The sequence below is a fragment of the Podarcis cretensis genome, assembly GCF_951804945.1.
Source record: "Podarcis cretensis genome assembly, chromosome: 14".
Classification (NCBI taxonomy): domain Eukaryota; kingdom Metazoa; phylum Chordata; class Lepidosauria; order Squamata; family Lacertidae; genus Podarcis; species Podarcis cretensis.
This window is the reverse complement of record NC_137183.1, coordinates 40,384,722-40,410,423: the sequence shown is the minus strand read 5'-3', so window position 1 is coordinate 40,410,423 and position 25,702 is coordinate 40,384,722. Positions and strand designations below refer to the sequence as shown.

At 44.2% G+C, this 25,702-nt stretch overlaps 1 protein-coding gene and 1 long non-coding RNA gene across 4 annotated transcripts in view; both read left to right on the top strand.

The window, feature by feature from the left end:
* The window catches only part of SNX29 (sorting nexin 29), a 231,346-nt gene that overhangs the window by 163,548 nt on the left and 42,096 nt on the right, over positions 1-25,702 (top strand). For all 3 annotated transcript variants that reach the window (XM_079952375.1, XM_079952373.1, XM_079952374.1), the window contains one exon: positions 13,216-13,355. In XM_079952375.1, coding sequence (XP_079808501.1) covers positions 13,216-13,355 — 140 coding nt within the window. The remainder of the gene's footprint in view (positions 1-13,215; positions 13,356-25,702) is intronic.
* On the top strand, positions 17,129-19,000 carry LOC307202482. The gene is made up of 2 exons (XR_013832903.1): positions 17,129-17,499; positions 17,833-19,000. It is a non-coding gene; the product is annotated as an uncharacterized lncRNA (long non-coding RNA).

Here is a 25,702-nt window from a genome sequence, read left to right as displayed (position 1 = left end):
AAGTTTGTTGCTGATGTGGTTGTCTGAATATTCTGTCTGGAAATAAAATGTTTGCTAAAATACACAAGTTTGTGAAGTGCTGCAAGATTGTCTTGTCACTACAGGGCATTGTGGGAAATAAAAATGGCGGCTCCACCATACCCAGCCAGGGCAGGTGTCAGTGGTGGAGAGGTTTTCCAGGTCAGGAGCATCCCAGACTCTTGAGATTTCAGGACCGAAACCTGAGACCTAGAAATGGCCCACAGTGGTGCATACCCTCCAACATTTCTCTAATGAAAACAGGGACGTTCCATTCCATAATGATAATTTTACTATTTATACCCCACACATCTTTCTGGGTTGTCCCAGCTACTCTGGGCAGCTTCCAACATACATAGAAACATAATAAAACATTTAAAAAACCTTCCCTATACAGGATTGCCTTCAGACGGCTCGGATAACTCCATACCCTCCAACATTTCTCCAATGAAAATAGAGACAGTTTAAGGATCAAATCAGAAACTGGGACAGCTTCTCTAAATCAGTGACATCCCTGGAAAATAGGGACACTTGGAGGGTCTGGTGGTGTAATTAAGTATGACGCATTATGATCACTGCCTTGTCGTGGCGAAGGGGCTTGAATAACTCAGAGAAGCTATGAGCTATGCCATGCAGGGCCACCCAAGATGGACAGGTCATAGTGGAGAGTTTTGACCAAACGTGATCCACCTGGAGCAGGAACCGGCAAGCCACTCCAGTATCCCTGCCAAGAAAACTCCATGGACAAAGACAACAGGCATATAAAAGTTATGACGCTGGAAGATGAGCCCCTCAGGTCGGAAGGCGTCCAACATGCTACTGAGGAAGAGCAGAGGACAAATACAAGTAGATCCAGAGCTGATGAAGCGGCTGGGCCAAAGCCGAAAGGACACTCAGTTGCGGATATGCCTGGAAGCAAAAGGAAAGTCCAATGCTGTAAAGAAAAATATTGCATAGGAACCTGTAATGTAAGAACCATGAACCTTGGTAAGTTGGATGTGGTCAAAAATAAGATGGCAAGAATAAATATTGACATCCTGGGCATCAGTGAACTAAAATGGACGGGAATGGGCAAATTCAGTTCGGATGACTGTGGGCAAGAATCCCGTAAAAGAAATGGAGTGGCCCTCATAGTCAACAAAAGAGTGGCAAAAGCTGTACTGGGATGCAATCTCAAAAATGATAGAATGATCTCGATACGAATCCAAGGCAGACCTTTTAACATCACAGTAATCCAAGTTTATGCACCAACCACTGGTGCTGAAGAAACTGAAATTGACCAATTCTATGAAGACTTACAACACCTTATAGAAATGACACCAAAGAAGGATGTTCTTCTCATTATAGGGGATTGGAATGCTAAAGTAGGGAGTCAAGAGATAAAAGGAACAACTTGCAAGTTTGGCCTTGGAGTTCAAAACGAAGCAGGGCAAAGGCTAATAGAGTTCTGCCAAGAGAACAAGCTGGTCATCACAAACACTCTTTTCCAACAACACAAGAGACGACTCTACACATGGACATCACCAGATGGGCAGCATCGAAATCAGATTGATTATATTCTCTGCAGCCAAAGATGGAGAAGCTGTATACAGTCAGCAAAAACAAGACCTGGAGCTGACTGTGACTCAGATCATCAGCTTCTTATAGCAAAATTCAAGCTTAAACTGAAGAAAGTAGGAAAAACCACTGGGCCAGTAAGATACAATCTTAAGTCAAATCCCTTATGAATACAAAGTGGAAGTGAGGAACAGGTTTAAGGATTTAGATTTGGTGGACAGAGTGCCTGAAGAACTATGGATGGAGGCTCGTAACATTATACAGGAGGCAGCAACTAAAACCATCCCAATGAAAAGGAAATGCAAGAAAGCAAAGTGGTTGTCCAACGAGGCCTTACAAATAGCGGGGGAGAGAAGGCAAGCAAAATGCGAGGGAGATAGTGAAAGATACAGGAAATTGAATGCAGAATTCCAAAAAATAGCAAGGAGAGACAAGAAGGCCTTCTTAAACGAGCAATGCAAAGAAATAGAGGAAAACAATAGAATGGGAAAAACCAGAGATCTGTTCAAGAAAATTGGAGATATGAAAGGAACATTTCGTACAAAGATTACCATAATAAAAGACGAAAGTGGAAAGGACCTAACAGAAGCAGAAGACATCAAGAAGAGGTGGCAAGAATACACAGAGGAACTATACCAGAAAGAAATGGATGACTCATATAACCCAGGTAGTGTGGTTGCTGACCTTGAGCCAGACATCCTGGAGAGTGAAGTCAAATGGGCCTTAGAAAGCACTGCTAATAACAAAGCCAGTGGAAGTGATGATATTCCAGCTGAACTATTTAAAATTTTAAAAGATGATGCTGTTAAGGTGCTACACTCAATATGCCAGCAAATTTGGAAAACTCAGCAGTTACCAGAGGACTGGAGAAGATCAGTCTACATCCCAATCCCAAAGAAGGACAGTGCCAAAGAATGCTCCAACTACCGCACAATTGCACTCATTTCACACGCTAGCAACGAAGATCATGGCCACTGGTCCCATCACCTCCTGGCAAATAGAAGGGGAAGAAATGGAGGCAGTGAGAGATTTTACTTTCTTGGGCTCCATGATCACTGCAGATGGTGACAGGAGTCACGAAATTAAAAGACGCTTGTTCCTTGGGAGAAAGGCGATGGCAAACCTAGACAGCATCTTAAAAAGCAGAGACATCACCTTGCCAACAAAGGTCCGTATAGTTAAAGCCATGGTTTTCCCAGTAGTGATGTATGGAAGTGAGAGTTGGACCATAAAGAAGGCTGATCGGCGAAGAATTGATGCTTTTGAATTATGGTGCTGGAGGAGACTCTTGAGAGTCCCATGGACTGCAAGAAGATCAAACCTCTCCATTCTGAAGGAAATCAGCCCTGAGTGCTCACTGGAAGGACAGATCGTGAAGCTGAGGCTCCAATACTTTGGCCACCTCATGAGAAGAGAAGACTCCCTGGAAAAGACCCTGATGTTGGGAAAGATGGAGGGCACAAGGAGAAGGGGACGACAGAGGATGAGATGGTTGGACAGTGTTCTCGAAGCTACCAGCATGAGTGTGACCAAACTGTGGGAGGCAGTGGAAGACAGGAGTGCTTGGCGTGCTCTGGTCCATGGGGTCACGAAGAGTCGGACACGACTAAACGACTAAACAACAACAACAGGCACTGAGAGCATATCATTCAAATAAAAAACCGTCTAACGACTGAGTACATATATCACTGGTTGGACATTAAGATAGAAAGCTAAATGGAGTGTTCATCCCTTCTCACCTGCTTAGGGAGCCTGTGTTGGGAAGACACTCCTTCTGTTGGAAAGGGTTTCTGTGTTAGACACTGGCATGTCATAATCCAGTGGCCTTCATGTAGTTCATAGATCTGTTAGCTTGTGAAAAATAACTTCTGTAATTATCAGAGGTCAAATGAAACACAAGTTGTGAAAGGATTTTAAGAATATTTTTTAGTCTGTCCTAAAATCATGGTTGGAAGATTTTAAGCTGCGCAAATAAACCACTAAGGATGATATTTAATTTTTACTCAGAGTAAACCCACTGAATAATAATAACAACAGCAGCAGCAGCAACAACATATTTATTTATACCTTGCCTTTTTCCCTCACAAGAAAATGAACAAGACTAAGTTAGGTCCATTAATTTCTCCATTTAACTGTTCTTAATTTTTAAAATGGTTGTAACCTGTCCTGGGACCTGCTGGTGAAAGGTAATAAATTTAACAATAGTGATAATTTTTCAGGCAGACAAAATCTGGAACCTCTGTTTTTGTGCCCACCTTCCAGTTGTTTATTTGAACACGACACCGGGTAAAATAGCTTTAGCTGAAAGCAAACTTTGGGCTTACTTTGAAACACACACTTCGAGCTTTATGTCAGCTTGGATGTCTTTAAAAGAGGATTAAACAAATTCATGGAGGATACGGCTATCAGTGGTTACCAGCCACAATGACTATGCTTTTCCCACATAGTCAGAGTCAGCAATACTTCTGAATACCAGTTGCTAGAAACCATAGGAGGAGAGAGTGTTGGTAGGTTTGAGTTCTGCTTGCAGATTTTCTACAGGCATCTGGTTGGCCACTGTGAGAACAGGACGCTGGACTAGATGAGTCACTGGCCTGATCCAACAGGCTCTTCTTGTGTTCTTGTGTTATAGACTCCGCTAATCCAGAAATAGTACCTCGGGTTAAGAACTTTGCTTCAGGATGAGAACAGAAATTGTGCAGCGGTAGCGGGAGGCCCCATTAACTAAAGTGGTGCTTCAGGTTAAGAACAGTTTCAAGTTAAGAACAGACCTCCATAACGAATTAAGTTCTTAACCTGAGGTACCACTGTACTATGGTTAACAGTGCTGCCCTCTCTGCCTCTGCTGTGTCAGACCACAACTTGGGTTAGCGGGATTTGGGGTTGTCCTGGGTATTTTTAAGGACATGTGAAATCACTGGGGCATGGGGCCTGGAGAGAGGAAGGTTATGATTTCAGGTCAAAGCTTAAGTGAGGAAGGCAAGTTGAAGTACATTGTGTGAAGTATTTATAGCGTTGATAAAAAGAAATTCGAGGTGGGATAGTATGCTCTCTGTTACTGTTGTAGCAGTCACTTGAGAACAAGAAAATGAGTGAAATGTTTTCAAAGGGCAGCTGAAATCACCTTGAGCTTTTGAAGCACGGAGGGGCGGGGAATTCCTGTATGTTTCTGCAATTTTCTGAAAATTGCAAATTAAGATTCACTGCCTTTTTATATGCTGCCTTTCTGCAAAGGCACTTAAGATACTCTTCACTTTAAAAGGACACACACACACACACACACACACACACACACACCGTAATTAAGCTTCTGTCTGCCTGAGCGCATGGGTCTTCTTAGCTCAGTGGTAGAGCATCCATCTTGGATGCTGGATATCCCAGGTTCAGTCCCCAGCATTTCCAGGTACGGCTGGGAAAATCCCGTATCTGAAAACCTGAAGAGGCACTACCAGTCAGTGTACTGAGCTAGACGGACCAAAGGTTTGATGTGGTATAGGGCATTTTCATAGGTTCCTATATCCCTAGTTCCTAGGAAGGGACAGAAAGAGCTGCTCCTGTAGGACTCCCATTCATCACTGACCCTCAGAGGCTTCCCCATTCCTGTGAATACTTATTTGCTTGCCCTCTTCTTCTGGGTCCAGTCTACGCAGCCACCCAAAGGGAGAGTGGAAGGCAAGCAAATGGTGACGCTCCCATTTCCCAACTCTTGTCATTGTTCACTTGCTTGGATAGGAAATGACAGCAAATAGCTGTCCCGTTGTGGTAGGTAAGTAAAGTTGTTTGTTGTTGGCATGCATCTGTCTCGAGAAACAATGTAGTGCGTCTCAAGGGGGTGAAGTCAAACCACGACATTGGTGCTGACCTTTAAAGCCCTAAACGGCTTCGGTCCTCTATACCTGAAGGAGTGTCTCCACCCCCAGCATTCAGCCCAGACACTGAGATCCAGCGCTGAGGGCCTTCTGGTGGTTCCCTCATTGCGAGAAGTGAGGTTACAGGGAACCAGACAGAGGGCCTTCTTGGTAGTGGCGCCCTCCCTTCAGATGTGAAGGAAATAAGCAGCTATCTTATCTTTAAAAGACATCTGAAGGCAGCCCTGTTTAGGGAAGTTTTTAATATTTAATGCTGTATTGTTTTTAACACTCGATTGGGAGCCGCCCAGAGTGGCTGGGGAAACTTAGCCAGATGGGTGGGGTATAAATAGTAAATAATAATAATAATAATAATAATAATAATAATAATAATAATTATTATTATTATTATTATTATTATTAGCACCAAAGTGACCTCCCCAAGGCGCAAGTCTGGGCAGTGTGTATGGTGGTGCTGGGCTGCCCAGACGAAAAGACCCCCCTTTTGACTTCACTGATGTGTGTCATGGGCCATGAATCAGCTTCATCTGCTGAACAGCAGCCTGAAGGGGGAGAAGGCTGAAGCCAGGTGGTTCTCATCAGTGCCTCCTCCTCTGTGTCCTTGAAGGCTGATCAGCTGCAGGTGGAGTCACTCTGCCTTCTCCCCCTTCAGGCTGCTGTTGAGCAGGCGAAGCTGACTCCTGGCCCACGACACACTGATTCAAAGGAAAGCAGAGCAATACATTTGGCACCTGCTTGGCTTCAGGAGTTGCTGGAAGGAGATGGCGTCCATGGCACCCTCCAACCGTCTTAGGGACTCCACTCCAGATTTGTGTAGAGTTTGCTCCAGAGCTTTCCAAACTTTTTATGTTGGCGACAACACTTTTTAGTCATGCATCATTTCAAAAAAACAGTGTTTTCCGTCTCCTATATGGGCCACCTCCCCAGGTTGACAAGCCTCACCTGCCTCTCACTTCCCTCTACAGCAGGCATAGGCAAACACAGCCCTCCAGATGTTTTGGGACTACACCTCCCATCATCCCTGACCACTGGTCCTGTTAGCTAGGGATGATGGGCGTTGTAGTCCCAAAACATCTGGAGGGCCGAGTTTGCCTATGCCTGCTCTACAGCATGTGCAGAAACTGCCTTCTGGACCACTGGACCCACGATAGGTCTTGTCTGCTCAATCCATCAGAGCCTGTCTTCACATGCAGGGCGTGTCCCTAACTCACTCATAGTTTGAGACCCATTGGCTGCCCTCACCTGGTTTAGCTGGCCAGTGGAAGCCGTTTCAGGGTGTGGCTGCTGTCACATTCTGACAGCTTCAAGGAGCCACCGTTGAGAGCTGAATGCAAGGTGGAGGTGTGTTAAATTATGCTCATAGAGCTAACTTGATAATTTTAAAGCCAGGGCAACCCTCTTTGGTTGTATTTAAAAAAGAAAAGAAAAAAAGAATGGACTAGACATGTTTCCACAGTATGCTTTGACTTCACTGAGTTTGAGTCCTGATCCATCTTCTGGTTTAAAAAAATGAAAGTGCTCCCTTAGCTCTTGTTCCCTAAGACTGCCTTCCTTAGCAGCTAGTTTTGCCAGGCTGCACAGCAAATGATTACATTAGAGCAGAGTGTAGTTTTTGGTCCTCAGCGGAATGCAGTAATCAGGGTGTCTATGTTGCAAAATAAAAAAAAAAAAATGTCTTTTTAATGATCTATTTAGCTGGCTGGATAACACAGAGAATCATGCTGCTTATAGTAGCCTGTGCAAGGGACAGTATTAGGAACGTCTTCGATGAAACACCTCAGCCCGTGTTAACCATCTGTTAGGTAATAATGTCGGTTTAAGACCAGCTGTGATTTGCAAAACCTCAAATTCCTGGTGGAACTTTGCTCTCCTGTTTTGGTTTTGAGTTTATCAATCAGAATTTGTGAATCTCCAGTTACTTGGGCTTCCTTTCCTGCAACCTGCAAAGAAAGAAAAATGTGCCACAAAGAAAATATCTGTATCCACAGATAAAGGTTTAGTGTGCTCTTGTAGCTGAATGATGCTGTAGTGTTCAGAAGTAGTAGCTATAGATCATGGGTATGCAAACTAAGGTCGGGGGCCCGGATCCGGCCCAGTCACCTTCTCAATCCGGCCTGCGACGGTCCGGGAATCAGAGTGTTTTTACATGAGTAGAACATGTCCTTTTATTTAAAATGCATCACTGGGTTATTTGTGGGGCGTAGGAATTCGTTCATTTCTTTTCTTTTCAAAATATGGTCCGGCCCTCCACAAGGTCTGAAGGACAGTGGACCGGCCCCCTGCTGAAAAAGTTTGCTGACCCCTGCTATAGATGGAGTAGTCTCCCTGGATGGAGCTGCAGCTTTCCACCCTGGACTCTAAAAAGAGAGGCTGCAGATGGAAGTGTCTTCATCATGGTGCCATTCTGCCTGTGGAGCACACTCCCTAGGGACCTTTGCCCATTTGCCATCAATACAAGTTTAGAAACTGTAGCTAAACAAAGGTGTTTCAGATAATTTGTTCTCGCATTACGGTGCAAATAATGAATTTTAAAAATAATTTCCCAGGTGGAGATCTTTTCAAGTCATGGTTCCTGTTAACTTTCTGATGAATTTCCATAAGAATCCCCAAATAGCGATTTTTGCAAGATCATTAAGTAGGTCCATAAAGGTTTCCACTTCATTGAGCATCCATATCTCCTGTGAGAGTTTTTAAGCTGACAAAAACAAGAGTGTGTAATGTATTTTACCAATTAAGCAGTACTTATTGGTCTCTTTAGAACAATTACCAGTTTGATTCTTCAAATTTGAGACATGGATGTTTTTTCCAAAATACAATCATAGGTGCAAACCTACTTGGCTATACAGTATTTTCTGACTTTCCTATTTTTATTTTTTGCACTCTTAAGTGTTGCAATGAAAGAAGAGATCAGTTAAGCAGCACTAAGCTCCAGAGATTTGCGTCGTGAACCAATGTCTGACTGAGTTGCTTTGGATTAAATGGAACTTTCTTTGGGCCAATTTCTGCTCCGAGATCTTGCACTAATAAAGAAATGCATAGTGTTGTGTATTAAAGGTAAAGGGACCCCTGACCATTAGGTCCAGTCGTGACTGACTCTGGGGTTGCGGCATTCATCTCACTTTATTGGCCGAGGGAGCCGGTGTACAGCTTCTGGGTCATGTGGCCAGCATGATTAAGCCGCTTCTGGCGAGCCAGAGCAGCACACGGAAACACCATTTACCTTCCCGCTGGAGTGGTACCTATTTATCTACTTGCACTTTTTTGGCATGCTTTCGAACTGCTAGGTTGTCAGGAGCAGGGACCGAGCAATGGCAGCTCACCCCGTTGCGGGGATTCGAACTGCCGACCTTCTGATCGGCAAGTCCTAGGCTCTGTGGTTTAACCCACAGCACCATCCGCGTCCCGTGTTGTGTATTAGGGTTACATTATTAAAAACCCTGACCTCATCAGCAAACACAAGCAAAGGGAGTTGGATACCTGGGTGAAAAAGGGAGTGTGATGGGTCAGGATTAAGAACATAAGAGTCCTGATGGATCAGGCCAGTAGCCCATCTAGTCCAGCATTCTGTTCTCAGAGTGGCCAACCAGATGTCTCTGGGAAACAAGCAAGCACTCTTTGGGGAGCAAATTCCATAGTTCAGTTATGCACTGCATGAATAAGTATTTTCTTATACCTGTCCTGAATTTTCCATCATTCCCTTTTCACTTAACGTTCATGAGTTCTAGTGTTCTGAGATGAGGGAGAAATGTTTTCTTCTATCCTCTTTCTCCACACCAGGATGTCTTGCACACAGTCCTAATGACTTTCTGGCATTGTCTCTTTCAGACAATCAAATTTTGCTTCAAAAGGGCAGCCATAAAAAATATCCATAGTGTAAATATTTGGGTAGCACTACGGGTGGCACTGTGGGTTAAACCACAGAGCCTAGGAATTGCCATTCAGAAGGTCGGCGGTTCGAATCCCCGCGACAGGGTGAGCTCCCGTTGCTTGGTCCCTGCTCCTGCCAACCCAGCAGTTCAAAAGCACGTTAAGTGCAAGTAGATAAATAGGTACCGCTCTGGCGGGAAGGTAAACAGCATTTCCGTGCACTGCTCTGGTTCTCCAGAAGCGGCTTAGTCATGCTGGCCACATGACCCGGAAGCTGTACGCCGGCTCCCTCGGCCAGTAAAGCGAGAGGAGCACCGCAACCCCAGAGTCGGCCATGACTGGACCTAATGGTCAGGGGTCCCTTTACCTTTACCTTTACCATTATCTGTATTTCTTCTACCCAAATTACAAGAGTGCTTGAATTAACCAGGTCTGAATTTACCTGTGACGGCTGAGTAAAGAGCACGGGATGGGATGTTGAGCCATTTTCTAGAACCTCACTTATTTCACTGGATACAGCGGTACCTTGGGTTACACATGCTTCAGGTTACATACGCTCAGGTTACAGACTCCGCTAACCCAGAAATAGTACCTCGGGTTGAGAACTTTGCTTCAGGATGAGAACAGAAATCATGCTCCGGCGGCGCAGTGGCAGCGGGAGGCCCCATTAGCTAAAGTGGTGCTTCAGGTTAAGAACAGTTTCAGGTTAAGAACGGACCTCCTGAACGAATTAAGTACTTAACCCGAGGTACCACTATACTGCAAATCCTGCTTTGTCTCCAGTCATAAGATGTCGATTTTTTTGTTTGTTCAGAGACGTGGTGGCAAAGAAGTCTCTGGTTCAAATATTGGTCCTGCTATGAACCAAAAAATAAAAATAAATACTGACTAATAAAAATAACTACCGTATTTTTTGCACCATAACACTCACTTTTTTCCTCCCAAAAAGTAAAGGGAAATGTCTGTGCGTGTTATGGAGGGAATGCCTACAGGTGGCATGCCTACGGATTTTCCTCCTCTAAAAACTACGTGCGTGTTATGGTCGGGTGCGTCTTATAGAGCGAAAAATACGGTAAATAATAAGCAGAAGTGTCAGGACTCTTAATGGCCATTGCTGGGGGAAGAACAGTTGAAGCAGTGCTGGATCCTGGGGTTACGCTGCCCTAATAAAACTCATCGGCCTGACAAGGTTGCTGTAAGGATTTCTGAGAGCACGCATAGACATCTCTTTAGTGGGATAAATATGTAGTCTTGTGAGATTTAAACTCTTGTAAGGACTCTGTGGGTCTAATGCAAATGCACAGCCTTCGTTGAAGTACCATATTTTGGATGAGGCAGTGAGTCTACTTGAATGTAATGTAATTCTAAGGAAGGGAGTAGCAATCTCTGCTGTCCAAAATCAGTTGCCCATTCTCACGCTTGGACATCCCAATAGTACTTCCGTGGAACTGAATAGGCTGTGGAAAAAAGCAGACTGCTAGGTTGAAATGAGCTTTTAATGTTTTAATTCTTTCATTTTATTTCTACTGGTGGGGAGTGCTGGTCAATGCCCATTGGATGTTTCCTGTCCACCCACCTTCCTCTGGAGTAGGTGACTATATAATTGGCAAGTCTCTCATTCATATATATATATATATGCATATATATATGCAGTAGCAGGTGGAGAGTCAGATTATGAACTGCTAAACTCCATTAAGTGACTACCAAATCTCTTTGGCGTTTTCCATTCCAGGCTTCCATCCAGATTTGTTTGTTTCTAATGTGTTGTTGACTGGGAGACCCTAGGTGCTGAATTGGAAGAGACCCAAATGAGCTATGCTGCTGCTGCTGCTGTTTGTGCAGATGTAAATATAATCCTTGGCTGGTTCTCTTAGTTCTTACAAAAAATAATAATGGTGAAAACTGATTTTCAAAAGAGAAAAGGGGGGGGGGAGGGTTGTCTGAAGGGCCTTGTTCGATGTTTCTTGACTGTGCTTTCCCCCTCTAAATCCAGAATCACAGGTTCTGGGTCTCCCCACACCTGACCAAAAAAATGCAATGAAGTCTGCTCCCTCTTCTTCTCCTTTCCTGACCATTGTAGGCAGAGGAGTCTACTGTGGCCTTAATAAAGGATCAAGTGGCAACCATCCCAACTGCATCCTAGTCATAGTTGCATATGTCTTTCCTTACGTGTGGCTAAACTGTGGACCACATTATCCAGCATCCCAATAGGTTTTTTGTGCCCTCCTTAAAAAAAAGAAAAGAATCTGCTGCTCACATAGGTCCCCCACCCCCATCATTCTGCCCGGACGCTGAGGTCCAGCGCCGAGGGCCTTCTGGCGGTTCCCTCATTGCGAGAAGCAAAGCTACAGGGAACCAGGCAGAGGGCCTTCTCGGTAGTGGCGCCCGCCCTGTGGAATGCCCTTCCAGCAGATGTCAAAGCGATAAACAACTACATGACATTCAGAAGACATCTTAAGGCAGCCCTGTTTAGGGAAGTTTTTAACGTGTGATATTTTAATGTATTTTTGGTTTTTATGGAAGCCACCCAGAGTGGCTGGGGAGGCCCAGCCAGATGGGCGGGGTATAAATATATTATTATTATTATTATTATTATTATTATTATTATTATTATTATTATACTGTGATATGAAAAGGGTTTTTTGTGGACCCCCAAGACACCCCATAATTGTTTTAAAAGTAATAGTTTGGCCATGCGCGCTCTCTCTCTCTCACACACACACACGGCGGGGGGCATGTGTCAATAAGGCTCTTGCCCCAGAAAAGTTTAGCTACCCTTGCTTTAGTTTACATTGTGTCTGGATGTGTTGCAATGTGCTTTATGTGGAGCTTCCTTTGAAAAGTATCCAGAATCTTCCACTGGTCCAGACTGGGACATCTAGGATAATGGCGGAATCTGACTCTTGGAACCACGTGATGCCATTAATAGAACACTTCCACTGGGAACAATTCAGAGTGTTGTCTGTTAGCTTTACAGGGCCCTAAATGGCTCCGAATGGCTTCAGGTTCAGGATATCTAAAGGGCCAGCTCCTCCTGTATGAACCTACCCAACTGTGAGATCCAGTGGAAAAGCTCTCTCGTTCTCCCCTCCCCTTTCCCCCCAGCCCTTCAGTCACTGAGGCGTGGCTTGCAGGAATGTCTGAGATAGCCTTCCCCAAGTCCGCACCTAGGCTGTGACGCTCCCTACCTGAGGAAGCTCATCCCTCTGCCTCTCGTCTCTTGCCACTTCATTGAGATGTTTCTTAGGCAGATCTTCATTTTGATGAGCTGAAAAAATGACCTTTGTATCGAAGGAATGTTTTTTGTATCGATTCCTCGGATTTCATTTTCATTTGATGTGCTGTCATATGTCTCTGAAATCTCTTCTAATATTTTTCCCTGCAATGTGTGTGTTCTTGTGTTTAGAATGTTGTAAGCTTCCTTGAACATCCATATTTTTTAAGGAAAGGTCGTGGTTTTAATAACCAATCAATAAGATGTTTGCTAGTAATCCTGAAGGCAGCTTCTGAATTCCACTGCATTATTTGTACCAAAATGTTGTTTCGAGGCAAAATATATTTTATTTGCAAATACATTTAAACTGATACTAAATACAAGATCAGCTAGTCTATGACATCCTGAATGTCCTCCAGTCTACAATTCAAACAGAAATTCACTTTAAGGACCAATTTCCATTTTCACATCAATGGTGCAGCTTTGAGGTTTGATACTGCATTCGTAGTTGGATTCTGGACCTTTTTGTGATGTTTCCATACTTTGGGTTATGCTGTCCATCTGCAGTACAGCTTGACTTTTATTTATTTTAGGATGGGAACTCGATAATTACATTTTATATTTTTGCTTGGCACAAAAATTTAAGTCTGTGGCCTAATTCCATTTTCTCCTCCCTCCCACTCCTCTTAGGATGCAAAGTTTGTAGAAGAAAGGCGGAAACAGTTGCAGAATTACTTAAGGAATGTTATGAACAAAGTAATCCAGACTGTGCCAGAATTCGCTTCCAACCCTAAAAAAGAGACTCTTATCCAACTGATGCCCTTTTTTATGTAAGTAGCTTTCAAATAGATAGATACACCTCAATATGCTATTAAATACATATACTGTATTTTCTTTCTCCTGTAACTTGAAAAATATTAACAGCGGCTGTCTTGAAATTTTTGCAATAACTGTGTGTGTGTGTTAGTAAGAATTGCCCATTAAATTCAAAAGACTTGGTTGATTTTTATTTATTTTTAGAAAACTGAATCATGAAATCATTCTTTTAAAAATTGAAAATGGACAACTTTGTGGCCGTTCATAGATCGAAATGAAAGAGGGAGAAAAATGCAGTTGGCTGTCCATTTATTGGATGATGGCAAGTGGTTACTGCCGTTCCATAACAGGGTGGCATAAACATTGGTGGAGTGGAGCAGGGACACAGGAGAGAACAGCTCTGGTTCTTTATTTACTGCAGGAGTAGTTTTTGCCAGTGCTGCGAGACTGGGGGGTTTTGGAGGAGAGACCTGGCACATGACCCCTTTGTTAGGTAAGCTGGGTCCAAGGTGATTTGGTGAACGTCACTGCTGGTCATGGCTGTAAACTCAGGTCTCCCCGCCCCCCAGTCAGAAGTCACATCTACACCATGCATTGAAAGCATCCTGGGAACCGTAAGATGCTGGGAATTGTAGCTCTAAGAGAGGCAAACCTCAGTCTCCAGGACCATTTGGAAAAAGGCTTGTGCTTTAAACATTTGGTGTGGATGGAACCAAACTTCCAGCTGCTACACCACCCTTTTTCTGGCTCACTATTCTATAACTGAGAAAATACTCATATACTGGGTTTTCCTTGGGGGGGGGGTTGTCTTTGGGGGCTACCACAGCGAGTTCCTGGACTTTGACATTTCCCAGCTCATCACTGGGATGCAGATGTCCCCTTTCAGCTCTACCACCCATCATGAAATAATGAAATGATAAATGAAACAGGCCAAGAGATGGTGACTGGCCCAGTGTCACCCAGTGAGCTTCATGGCTGAGTGGGGATTCGAATCCTGGACTCCCAGGTCATGGTCCAAGAGTAACCATTATGCAACACTGGGTGGATGATAATCCCAGCATGACTGTGCACTTATGCCGACGGTAACAGTAGCAGAAGTATTAGTAGTACTAAAATTGGTTGCTGCTGTTATCTGCCGTTCTACTAAAACATTGGTAGACAAGCTAAGGCCTGGGGGCCATATCCAGCCCAATCGCCTTCTAAATCTGGCCCGTGGACAGTCCGGGAATCAGCGTGTTTTTACATGAGTAGAATGTGTCTTTTTATTTTAAATGCACCTCTGGATTATTTGTGGGGCATAGGAATTCGTTCATTTTTTTTCTTTTCAAAGTATACTCCGGCCCCCCACAAGGTCTGAGGGACAGTGGACCGGCCCCCTGCTGCAAAAGTTTGCTGACCCCTGTAATAAAGGTACCCAGCATAAAATCGATACAGCTGAAAAAATGAGAGCACAACATCATCAAGATTAAAAGCATAGATTTTAAAATGGAGGTGCCCAGTAGACGTAAATAGCTTAGAAGGCCTTGGTAAACAGAAAGGATCTTTAAAGCCCTAAACGGCCTCGGTCCAATATACCTGAAGAAGCGCCGCCACCCCTATCGTTTTGCCTGGACTCTGAGGTCCAGCGCCGAGGGCCTTTTGGCTGTTCCCTCACTGCGAGAAGCCAAGTTATAGGGAACCAGGCAGAGGGCCTTCTCTGTAGTGGCACCCGCCCTGTGGAACGCCCTCCCACCAGATGTCAAAGAGAAAAACAATTACCAGACTTTTAGAAGACATCTGAAGGCAGCCCTGTTTAGGGAAGCTTTTAATGTTTAATAGACTATTGTATTTTAATATTCTGTTGGAAGCCGCCCAGAGTGGCTGGGGAAACCCAGCCAGATGGGTGGGGTATAAATAATAAATTATTATTATTATTTTCACACAGGTGGTACCAGGCCAGCTTCCCTAGGAAAGCTGAGCCACAACCTGGGTGCCACTTTGGAAAAGGCCCTTTCTCCCTGATGTTTACCCATCAGTGACCTCGCTAGGACACATGTGCCCCAACAGGTGTCCTATTATGCTGGGTGCCGACACTGGGGACTGTGAAGCCCCCACCAAACCACGAAAGAACCTGTAGCTGATATTGGCGCATGCAATGGGATCAATCAGTCAGGATATGTTCATAAATACCATGTTCTAGCTAATTAAAATACAGCAGGGAGAAAACTTCACTGTTTACGAGTGCTCAGTTGGGCTGTGTGCTGTACCAAATCTATTAAGAGTAGGTGAGATTAGTCTGCAGAATGTAATATTTTTCTAGTACGAGATCTGTAGAAATAGGATTTTTGACTAAGGGTGAAGGGGGCGGGGCAGGGAAGTGAAGAGAGATTTGTGTTTAAAACATGCTCCTTAGTATTAGTCAGCTTGTCATTTTTTGACAGGGAAATTTCCATAATTTTCAAGATGTTCATATACAATATTCCAGAGGGCTTTCATTTTAAAGCAAAATAAAATAAAAAATATATGAATGTCTTCAAGTTTTAATGACCCTGCTCTCTATATCTCATGCTGCATCTGACATATTGATTCTGTGAAAAACAAAAACTTGCTGATTCCCTCTCAAATCTCAGTGGTGCTGCTTTACCCTTTTATGCCAGGAGCAATCTTTACTTGAAAACAAAAGATAGGCATGTCAGCTTCCAACTAAATATCATGTTTCTGATTATTCTTTGTAGCACCATCTGTCCTTTATGCAGAATCTGGTACATACAGATTATGCAGAATCTGGTACATACAGATTATGCAGAATCTGGTACATACAGATTATGCAGAATCTAATACATACATACCCTCCTGATACATACTATATGGACCACGCATTTGTTGTTGTTTAGTCGTTTAGTCGTGTCCGACTCTTCGTGACCCCATGGACCAGAGAACGCCAGGCACTCCTGTCCTCCACTGCCCCCCGCAGCTTGGTCAGACTCATGCTGGTAACCTCGAAAACACTATCCAACCATCTCGTCCTCTGTCGCCCCCTTCTCCTTGTGCCCTCCATCTTTCCCAACATCAGGGTCTTTTCCAGGGAGTCTTCTCTTCTCATGAGGTGGCCAAAGTACTGGAGCCTCAGCTTCACAATCTGTCCTTCCAGTGAGCACTCAGGGCTGATTTCCTTCAGAATGGAGAGGTTTGATCTTCTTGCAGTCCATGGGACTCTCAAGAGTCTCCTCCAGCACCATAATTCAAAAGCATCAATTCTTCGGCGATCAGCCTTCTTTATGGTCCAGCTCTCACTTCCATACATCACTACTGGGAAAACCATAGCTTTAACTATACGGACCTTTGTTGGCAAGGTGATGTCTCTACTTCTCAAGATGCTGTCTAGGCCTGTCATTGCCCTTCTCCCAAGGAGCAGGCGTCTTTTAATTTCGTGGCTGCTGTCACCATCTGCAGTGATCATGGAGCCCAAGAAAGTAAAATCTCTCACTGCCTCCATTTCTTCCCCTTCTATTTGCCAGGAGGTGATGGGACCAGTGGCCATGATCTTCGTTTTTTTGATGTTGAGCTTCAGACCATATTTTGCACTCTCCTCTTTCACCCTCAATAAAAGGTTCTTTAATTCCTCCTCACTTTCTGCCATCAAGGTTGTGTCATCTGCATATCTGAGGTTGTTGATATTTCTTCCGGCAATCTTAATTCCAGCTAGGGATTCATCCAGCCCAGCCTTTCGCATGATGAATTCTGCATATAAGTTAGTGCAGCATATTCAGGGCATTATTATTATTTTTTAGTTAGTTAGTCAATTTCTGTACCACTTAATATAGAAACTTTTCTCTAAGCAGTATACAGCAAACAACAACGAATGTTGCAAAAATAGGCAATAGAAGCATTGATACAGAAATTGCTAATAAATACTGATAAATTCTGAAACCCTTCTCCACTCAACACACCTCAGACTCCTGTCTCCCACCCAGGACTCCTTCCATCAAGCTTGGCTCTCTACCCAGACCTAAGCAAACTCACAGATCATCCCTCAAAATCTCACCACAAGAGGGTTCCTGGAACCTGCTGACACCAGTCTAGTCTCTCCCTCTAGACTTGCTTTTATAGGCAAGGGCCAGGGTTGCTGGAGCTTCCTTGGTCTTCCTTCAGCTGTGTCCCATTCAACACTCAAATCAGGTCCAGTGCCGAGGGCCTTCTGGCGGTTCCCTCATTGCGAGAAGCAAAGCTACAGGGAACCAGGCAGAGGGCCTTCTCGGTAGTGGCGCCCGCCCTGTGGAACGCCCTTCCAGCAGATGTCAAAGCGATAAACAACTACCTGACATTCAGAAGACATCTTAAGGCAGCCCTGTTTAGGGAAGTTTTTAACGTGTGATATTTTACTGTATTTTTGGTTTTTATGGAAGCCGCCCAGAGTGGCTGGGGAGGCCCAGCCAGATGGGCGGGGTATAAATAATAAATTATTATTATTATTATTATTATTATTATTATTATTATTATTATTATTATCAGCTGCACTGCATATGACCAGTTCCAGGATACAGCAGGTGTAGTATCTAAAAAGCTATGGACCTTTGGAACTTCATTAACTACAAACACCCAAATTGGGGATCCCCTCCAAACTGGTGCCAAAGTTTTGTAATAGTTTTGTAGCGCACACCCTGCATTTTGCAACACGCACCCCCCACATACACACAAACTGAGTAATTGATACACTGGGGGTCGTAGGTATCGCCCCCAACTGCAACATGGTCTGATTTACTCCAAACTGGTACCAAAGTTCTGCGATCATTCTGCAGTGGAAGCACCATGTTTTGTGGCGCCTCTAAAACTGAGTAATTGAGACTCAAAGTGTGAGTCATAGGCATCACCAGCACTGTCTGATTTACTCCAAAGCGGTAGCAAAGTTTTGCAGTAGTTTTGCACCCTTTTTGTAGTGAAAGACCCACATTTTTCAGCACCCACAAAAGTGGGTTACTGTCTTGCTTGGTGTGGGGCCATACTAGTGTCTACTCTTCTTCACCTTTGTTTTTCAATGATGGGAGTTGTAGCACACCAATAATGGGAGGGTCACAGGTTCCTCCTTCCCTGCCCTCGGAGCCAGGAGGGGAAGCAATCATTGCCTGATCTCAGCGTCCCTTTTTTTGCTGCCTCCTGCATGGACTATGCAAAATTCATTACAGGCAGGCCTGGAAAAGATGGACAGAAGCCATTAGAATTGGGGAGGGAAGTCCATCTCACTGCTATCCTTCATTGTCACAGCTCAATGGAGGGCATCTCTCTTGTTTTTCCTGTTCATGTGAAAACTATGGCTTCTTGATGTAAACAGAAAAACAGGTATTCATCAGTTAGAGGGGGAAAATGCAATCAAACAGAACCACCTAGCTGCTCATGTTTCTGATGGGAGAGCAAAGATGTTGCTTTGCTTCTGTACTCTCCAGTGCAACTCCAAATCTCTGCACAGTCTAAGCGAATTATGTCTGTGTTAACACCGCCTTCCCATTCCATCTTAAAATTATTACAGTTTGCAGATTTAAGATTATTACAGAGATGGAGTCCAGCAACATCTGGAGGGCCTCAGATTCCCATTCCCCGCTGTGTTTGTTGTTGTTGTTTGTTTAAACTACTTCTTGTAAAATATTAATATCTCGATATTGCAATAAAATCTAATTAAAATGCCCTTCCTTTATAGACAGCATGTAAATGGTTTTTGTTTTTGTTTTTTTGCTCTCCAAAGGCTAGATTTCTGGAACAGGAAGATTAGCATTGCAAAACAGTGTGGGGTGCTTTAGAATCGGGTGGGATATTTTTTTTAAAAAACCATACCACAAACAAACATTTTACCTATCCATTACAGCAATATGTAAATTACATTTGAAATCAGGATGCAAACTCCTCTTCATTGTAAGCTGAAACCTAAGCTGTTCCAAAAGTGTGAAAAAAATTACTCCAGGAGCAATTTAATATCTATATGAAGCCATTGGGAATGGTTATTAGGAGTTTCGGAGCAAGGTATCATCAGAATGCTGATGATACACAACTCTACCTCTCTATAACATCTGAATCAGGAGAGACTCTGAAGATTCTGGATTGGTGTCTGAACACAGTGGTGGATTGGATTAGGCTGGTCTGAGGTGCATATTTTCGGGACCCTCATTTTTTTGTGATTGCATTTTTTGTAAGTTTTTAAAGCTGTTTTTAATATAGTATTTAAAATTGTGGTAATCCACCCTGGGATCTTAGAGTGGAGTGGATAATAATACAGTGGTACCTCGGGTTACATACGCTTCAGGTTACATACGCTTCAGGTTACAGACTCCGCTAACCCAGAAATATTACCTCAGGTTAAGAACTTTGCTTCAGGATGAGAACAGAAATTGTGCTCCGGCGGCGCGGCAGCAACAGGAGGCCCCCATTAGCTAAAGTGGTGCTTCAGGTTAAGAACAGTTTCAGGTTAAGAACGGACCTCCGGAACAAATTAAGTACTTAACCTGAGGTACCACTGTACTAAAAGTAGTAATAATACATACCCTGTGGTGTATAGAGTGTTAGGTGAGGGGTAGTCCCTCTAGTGGGGAACATATCATGTTCCTTTTGGGGTTGTTTACCCACCTTTGGTCCCCACCCTGCACTCAGCTCTCACCTGCGGCTCCCAGAAGCTGTCAGCATGTGACAGCAGCCGCACGCCAGGAATGGCTTTGATTGGCTGGCTAAACCAGGTGAGAGTAGCCGATGGGTCTCAAACCCTTGGGGAGTTAGGGACTCCCCCTGCATGTGAAGACAGGCTATAGCAGATGGAGAGAATGAGACCAATAGTTGGTCCAATGACCAATAAAAGGCTTTCTGCACCTGCTGTAGAGTGAGACATGAGGGGCAGATGGGACTTGTCAACCTGGGAAGGCATCCCATCTAGTATAAGGAAACTCTGCTGCCTTGCGGGATATCTGTCACGGTCTGGTTTACGGGCGGTTGAAGTCCCGGCTGAGAACATCAGGACCGGGGGCAAGATGGTGGGATGGGAGCAGGAACGGGAGTCTGGAAGCCAGGAGTCAGGAAACCAGGGGTCTGAGGGTCAGAGAAACCAGGAGTCAAGGAGCCAAGGGTCCGAGGATCAGGAAGCAAGGAGTCAAGAAGCCAAATGCAGCAAGGCAGGAAGCGTGTTGCTGTGGCAAAGAGCCAAAGGGAAATGCTGACCTTATCACCCTTCCCAGCTCTTGCCACCAGGTGCTGTGAGTTACCAGTCAGCCTAACCGCTGTGTCCGCGCCTTGCCTATCCAGAACAAACTTAGGAAAGCCCCAGTCCTGCGAAGCGCTACCAGTCACAGGGCCTGGCTCCTGCAAGCACTCCTGACAATATCTTTGGGGGAAGAAAAGGCTAAGGAGTAAATCCTATACAAATCTGGAGTGGAGTCCCTTAGATGATTGGATGGCACCTTGTACGCCTCCTTCTGCAGCCAAGCCGGTGCCAAACATATTGCTCTGCTTTCCTTTGGACCACATCAGCGAGGCTGAGAGGGTGGTCTTGTCGTCTGGGCAGCCTGGGACTTCCATATACACTGCTCAGGCTTGCGCCCTGGGAAGGTCACTTGGGTGCTGCTAACACACCGACAACAACACAGGAGGCATAAGTTATGATTCTCCAGCGGTTAGACTTCACCGCCCATTATCTCTCAGGACGGATGGATGTCAACAGCAACAATACAAACAGCTTCCTACAACGTTAGCTGCCAGCACTACTGTTTCCCCAACACCCTGAGGTTCTTGGTTTGGGAAGTGGTAGCGCTATGGAGCCAACAGCCCTCCAGACACTGTTGGCTCCCCCCCCCTTCACCAGTCCCAACCCACATGGCGAGTGGTCAGGAATGATGAGAGCTGTAGCCCAACTGTATCTGGAGGACCAAAGGTTCCTCATCCCTGTCTCAAAACCCCATGAAGACAGATGGGTTGCTCTAGGCATTTTCAAACTTGTTTGCCCAAGGAATGCCTCATTTTCTTCAACTCACGGGAGCCTGTTTTCCTATATTCGCTTGAGGGCCCCGTGAGCCTGATCTGGCTCACGCAGAAACTCTCCAGTCCTGTCTGGACTTTGCCACGCGAGAGGCTCTTCTGTTCCATATAAGTTGCAGTTTGCTGTTCGATTCTAAAGTGTGATTGATTCACCTGCTTTTGTCTCATGAGTCACAATCACGTTCATGCTGCCTCCGCTTGCCAGAGTAGTCACAGAAAGAACAGCACTGATTCTTGGCCTTCCACTCTCCCACAGCTCTTGTCGGGTTTGGAGCCGTAGCCAAAAGTTCCTGGGGCAGTGGATAATGAGAGAGGCTTGTTTGCCTGTGTTTATCATATTTAGCCGAGATGATGCCAAGATTCCCCTGTTGGGGGCATGTCTGACTAACAATGAGATTCAGAATCCCAAATGCTCTGAAACGACTAGGGATTACAAACGCGGTTGTTAAATTTGTTATGCTGAATAGGCTTGAGCACCAAGACCACGATAATGCATACGGCTGCGATGTCTAGCATAATGATTTGCCCAGCGCCATAACACTTTGTCAGAGCATCCACAGCCCTTAAATAAATATTGCTCCCATTTGCACAGCTGCATTCTGAAGGAACATTGCCAGTAACTTTCTCTAACATTCTTTTTTTATTATTATTGTTTCACTCCCCCCACACAGCAGTTGGTTTGTAACAAAAGTGCTCTGAAGGTGAATATAATAGATTTTAATGACACAAATTAAGCAATTTGAAGTGGCATCTATACTTTTAAAAACAAGCAAACAAAGAACAGCAAAAAGTCTTTGCTTTTTTAAAAAAACAATTCACTTAGTAGAACATGAGCTTACAGTTTGATGCATCAGCAAAAAAAGCTTAAGGGAATTCTAGGTAGCGTCAACAGACGTATAGTGTCCAGATCTAGATAAGTAATAATACTTCTATTCTGCCTTGGTCAGATCACACTTGGAGTACTGGGTCCACTTTTTGGCACCACAATTTAAGAAGGATATTGATAAGCTGGAACGTGTGCAGAAGAAGGCAACAAAAATGCTCAGTGGTCTTATGAGCCTTATGAGGAACAGTTGAGGGAGCTGGGTATGTTTAGCCTGAGTAAGAGGAGATATGATAGCCATCTTCAAATACCTAAAGAGCTGTCACTCAGAAGATGGAGAAAGTTTGTTTTCTTCCCGTGGATTTAAGTTACAAGGAGATTCCAACTAAACATCAGGAAGAAGTTTCTGATGGTAAGAGTTGTTTGATAGTGGCCCGGACTCCCTTGGAAGGTGGTGGACTCAATGGACTTCATTGGAGGTTTTAAAGTAGAAGTTGAATGATCATCTGTCGTGGATGCTTTAGTTGAGATTTAGTTGCATTGCAGAGGGTTGGGCTAGATGACCCTTGGGGTCCCTTCCAACTCTACAATTCCATAACCTCATGAGTCTTTAAATATAGATCATTTATTATGCAGTCATAGACTTGAACAAAATAAAGCCAACAATATCGTAACATACAAAATATTTCAAAGTAGGCTGCAATATATAGTGGTACCTTGGGTTACAGATGCTTCAGGTTACAGACGCTTCAGGTTACAGACTCCTCTAACCCAGAAATAGTACCTCAGGTTAAGAACTTTGCTTCAGGATGAGAACAGAAATCACGTGGCGGCAGCGGGAGGCCCCATTAGCTAAAGTGGTACCTCAGGTTAAGAACAGTTTCAGGTTCAGAATGGACCTCCAGAACGAATTAAGTTCTTAACCCGAGGTACCACTATATAAAGTACCAGGAATATCTAAAATATGTCTCAAATAAGATATACAACACAGCACCTTAAAATGGGAAAGTTAAGAGTGAGTCGGGGGGGGGGGATATCATAACCACATTAGAAATCACAATGCAGGAGAACAGCAGCCAGACAGGATAGCCTTCTTCAGGGAAGATTTGTGCAGCCAGAAAGAGAAATCCAGCAACAGTCTCAGTTTAAAAATTTATTGAATCTGCCAAAGCGTAAGCCGGATACCATTTGGAAGTCCTGCCTTGGAAATGTTGAGAGAATCGGATTCACCAGTCTGAATTGGTCATTTTTATAGAAATTACAGGCAAAAAGCACATCAGCCAAATATTCTATCACCTCCTCTCCACAGGGACAGAGCCATATATAGAGATAGAGATGGAGATATAGATATAGTATTGCTAAATCGTAAGTATATTTTTAAACTTTAAAAATATTTTAATATATTTTTTTTGCCAGCTTATTAAACAGCACTTGATGGGGGGGTGAGGAGGGGAATGTCTCCATGTTTCAACATGGGTGTGGGTGGATTCTGGCACCAGTGCAGGCAGCTAAGGAGCTCCACCATCTGCTTCCAAGACACAATGGGAAGGCCCAGTTTTCATAGCTGCTGCTACAGCCTTATGCTTGTTCTGGTGAATTCTCCAAGCCTTCAGGGCAGCCTTGATTCCAGGAGCTGCTGGAAGAAGCATTTAAAAAAAGAAAGAATGGATTGCTGCAGGGCACCTAAACTTATGTTCGGTAATGCTACTGAATGTCACGGGTGGGGTGTGTTTTCCTTCTCCTGCTGGCAGGAGACTGTGAACACTGCAGGAGAAGTGCTTGAGCTGCCAAGTGTGAGATTTTTTTGTTGCGTCTCCTGCTCTTCTCCCAATTCCTTATCACACCCCATCTTTTGAAAGGAGAAAAAGCATGGTCTCAGGCTTGGGAATTTGCAAAGCATGGAGCAGAGGGCTATCAGTGGCTACTAGCCATTTGTCCCCTTTTGAACTTGTTGCATAGCCAAAGGTGAGAACTTTATTATCATTATCTATACAGTATAGCAAGGGACGCGGGTGGCGCTGTTGGTTAAACCACAGAGCCTAGGACTTGCCAATCAGAAGGTTGGTGGTTCGAATCCCCGTGACGGGGTGAGCTCCCGTTGCTCGGTCCCTGCTCCTGCCAACCTAGCAGTTCAAAAGCACACCAGTGCAAGTAGATAAATAGGGAAGGTAAACGGCGTTTCTGTGCGCTGCTCTGGTTCTCCGGAAGCGGCTTAGTCATGCTGGCCACATGACCTGGAAGCTGTACGCCGGCTCCCTTGGCCAATAAAGTGAGATGAGCGCTGCAACCCCAGAGTCGGTCACGACTGGACCTAATGGTCAGGGGTCCCTTTACCTTTATACAGTATAGCAATTGTTTCCAGGGCTTAAGGTAAGCTTGCGAGTGCCACCTTAGAGAGCTCCTGTTCTGCTCATTCCCCTCCTTCTGTGCTGCTTTCTGGATTTCTTTATTAAAAATTATATTTAGTTACCGGTAAATTTCAACATTTTTTAACATATACAATCAATACACAATTACATTTTCTCTCTCATTTTTGTTGACTTCCCACCCCATTTTCCATGGAGTTGTTGTTTCTCCCCTTCTGCAGCACCCTGTTTTCTGTCTGTTAAATGTTAAATCATAACCACAACATTATAATCTAATTACCTCTGTTGCTCATTGCTCAAATCCTGCTTGTGAGTTCAGCATACTATAACATTTAAGTAGCCCCCCAAAAACATCCATTCTTGCCTAAAACACTCATCATTAGATTCCCTTAATTTTTTCCTGTTAGCTTTGCAAGTTCTGCATAATCCATTTTCTTGCTCATCCATTCTTCTCTGGTGCTTTCTGGATTTCGTAGGGAGTCCTTTGGAGTTGGAGAGGGTCTGGCTGGTGTCTAACCTTCTGCTTGATGCAGGAAAGTTGGAGCCGGAACATTTCTGACAGATGACTGAGGCTTGGTTTGAAGACTTTCGGGTGAGGGAGACCCCACACATTCCTCTAGATAATTGGTTAGGAACCTAGGATGCTGAGTCAGACTATTGGTCCATTTAGCTCAGGGGTAGAGAATGTTTGGCCTTCCAGATGTTGGTGAAATACAACTCGCATCAGCCCCAGCAATGGGCAGTGACCATGGATGATAAAGTCATGGAGTCATATACAGTGGTACCTCGGGTTACATACGCTTCAGGTTACATATGCTTCAGGTTACAGACTCTGCTAACCCAGAAATAGTACCTCGGGTTAAGAACTTTGCTTCAGGATGAGAACAGAAATCATGCAGCGGCGGCGCAGAGGCAGCCGGAGGCCCCATTAGCTAAAGTGGTGCTTCAGGTTAAGAACAGTTTCAGGTTGATAAAATCCTGATATGGAATTATGAAAACATCGATGAGAGATGAGAGGCAGGACTGAGATTTGGAAATGCTTTGGAATTCATACCGTGGGAAGTTGCAAAATTAAGCTTATAATTTGGAAGACAATTGGATTTTTTTGATTTTTTTCAGATTGTGATTTGATATGTTAATTGGATGTTTTTTTGTTGGAAAATTAATAAATACTCTAACAAAAACA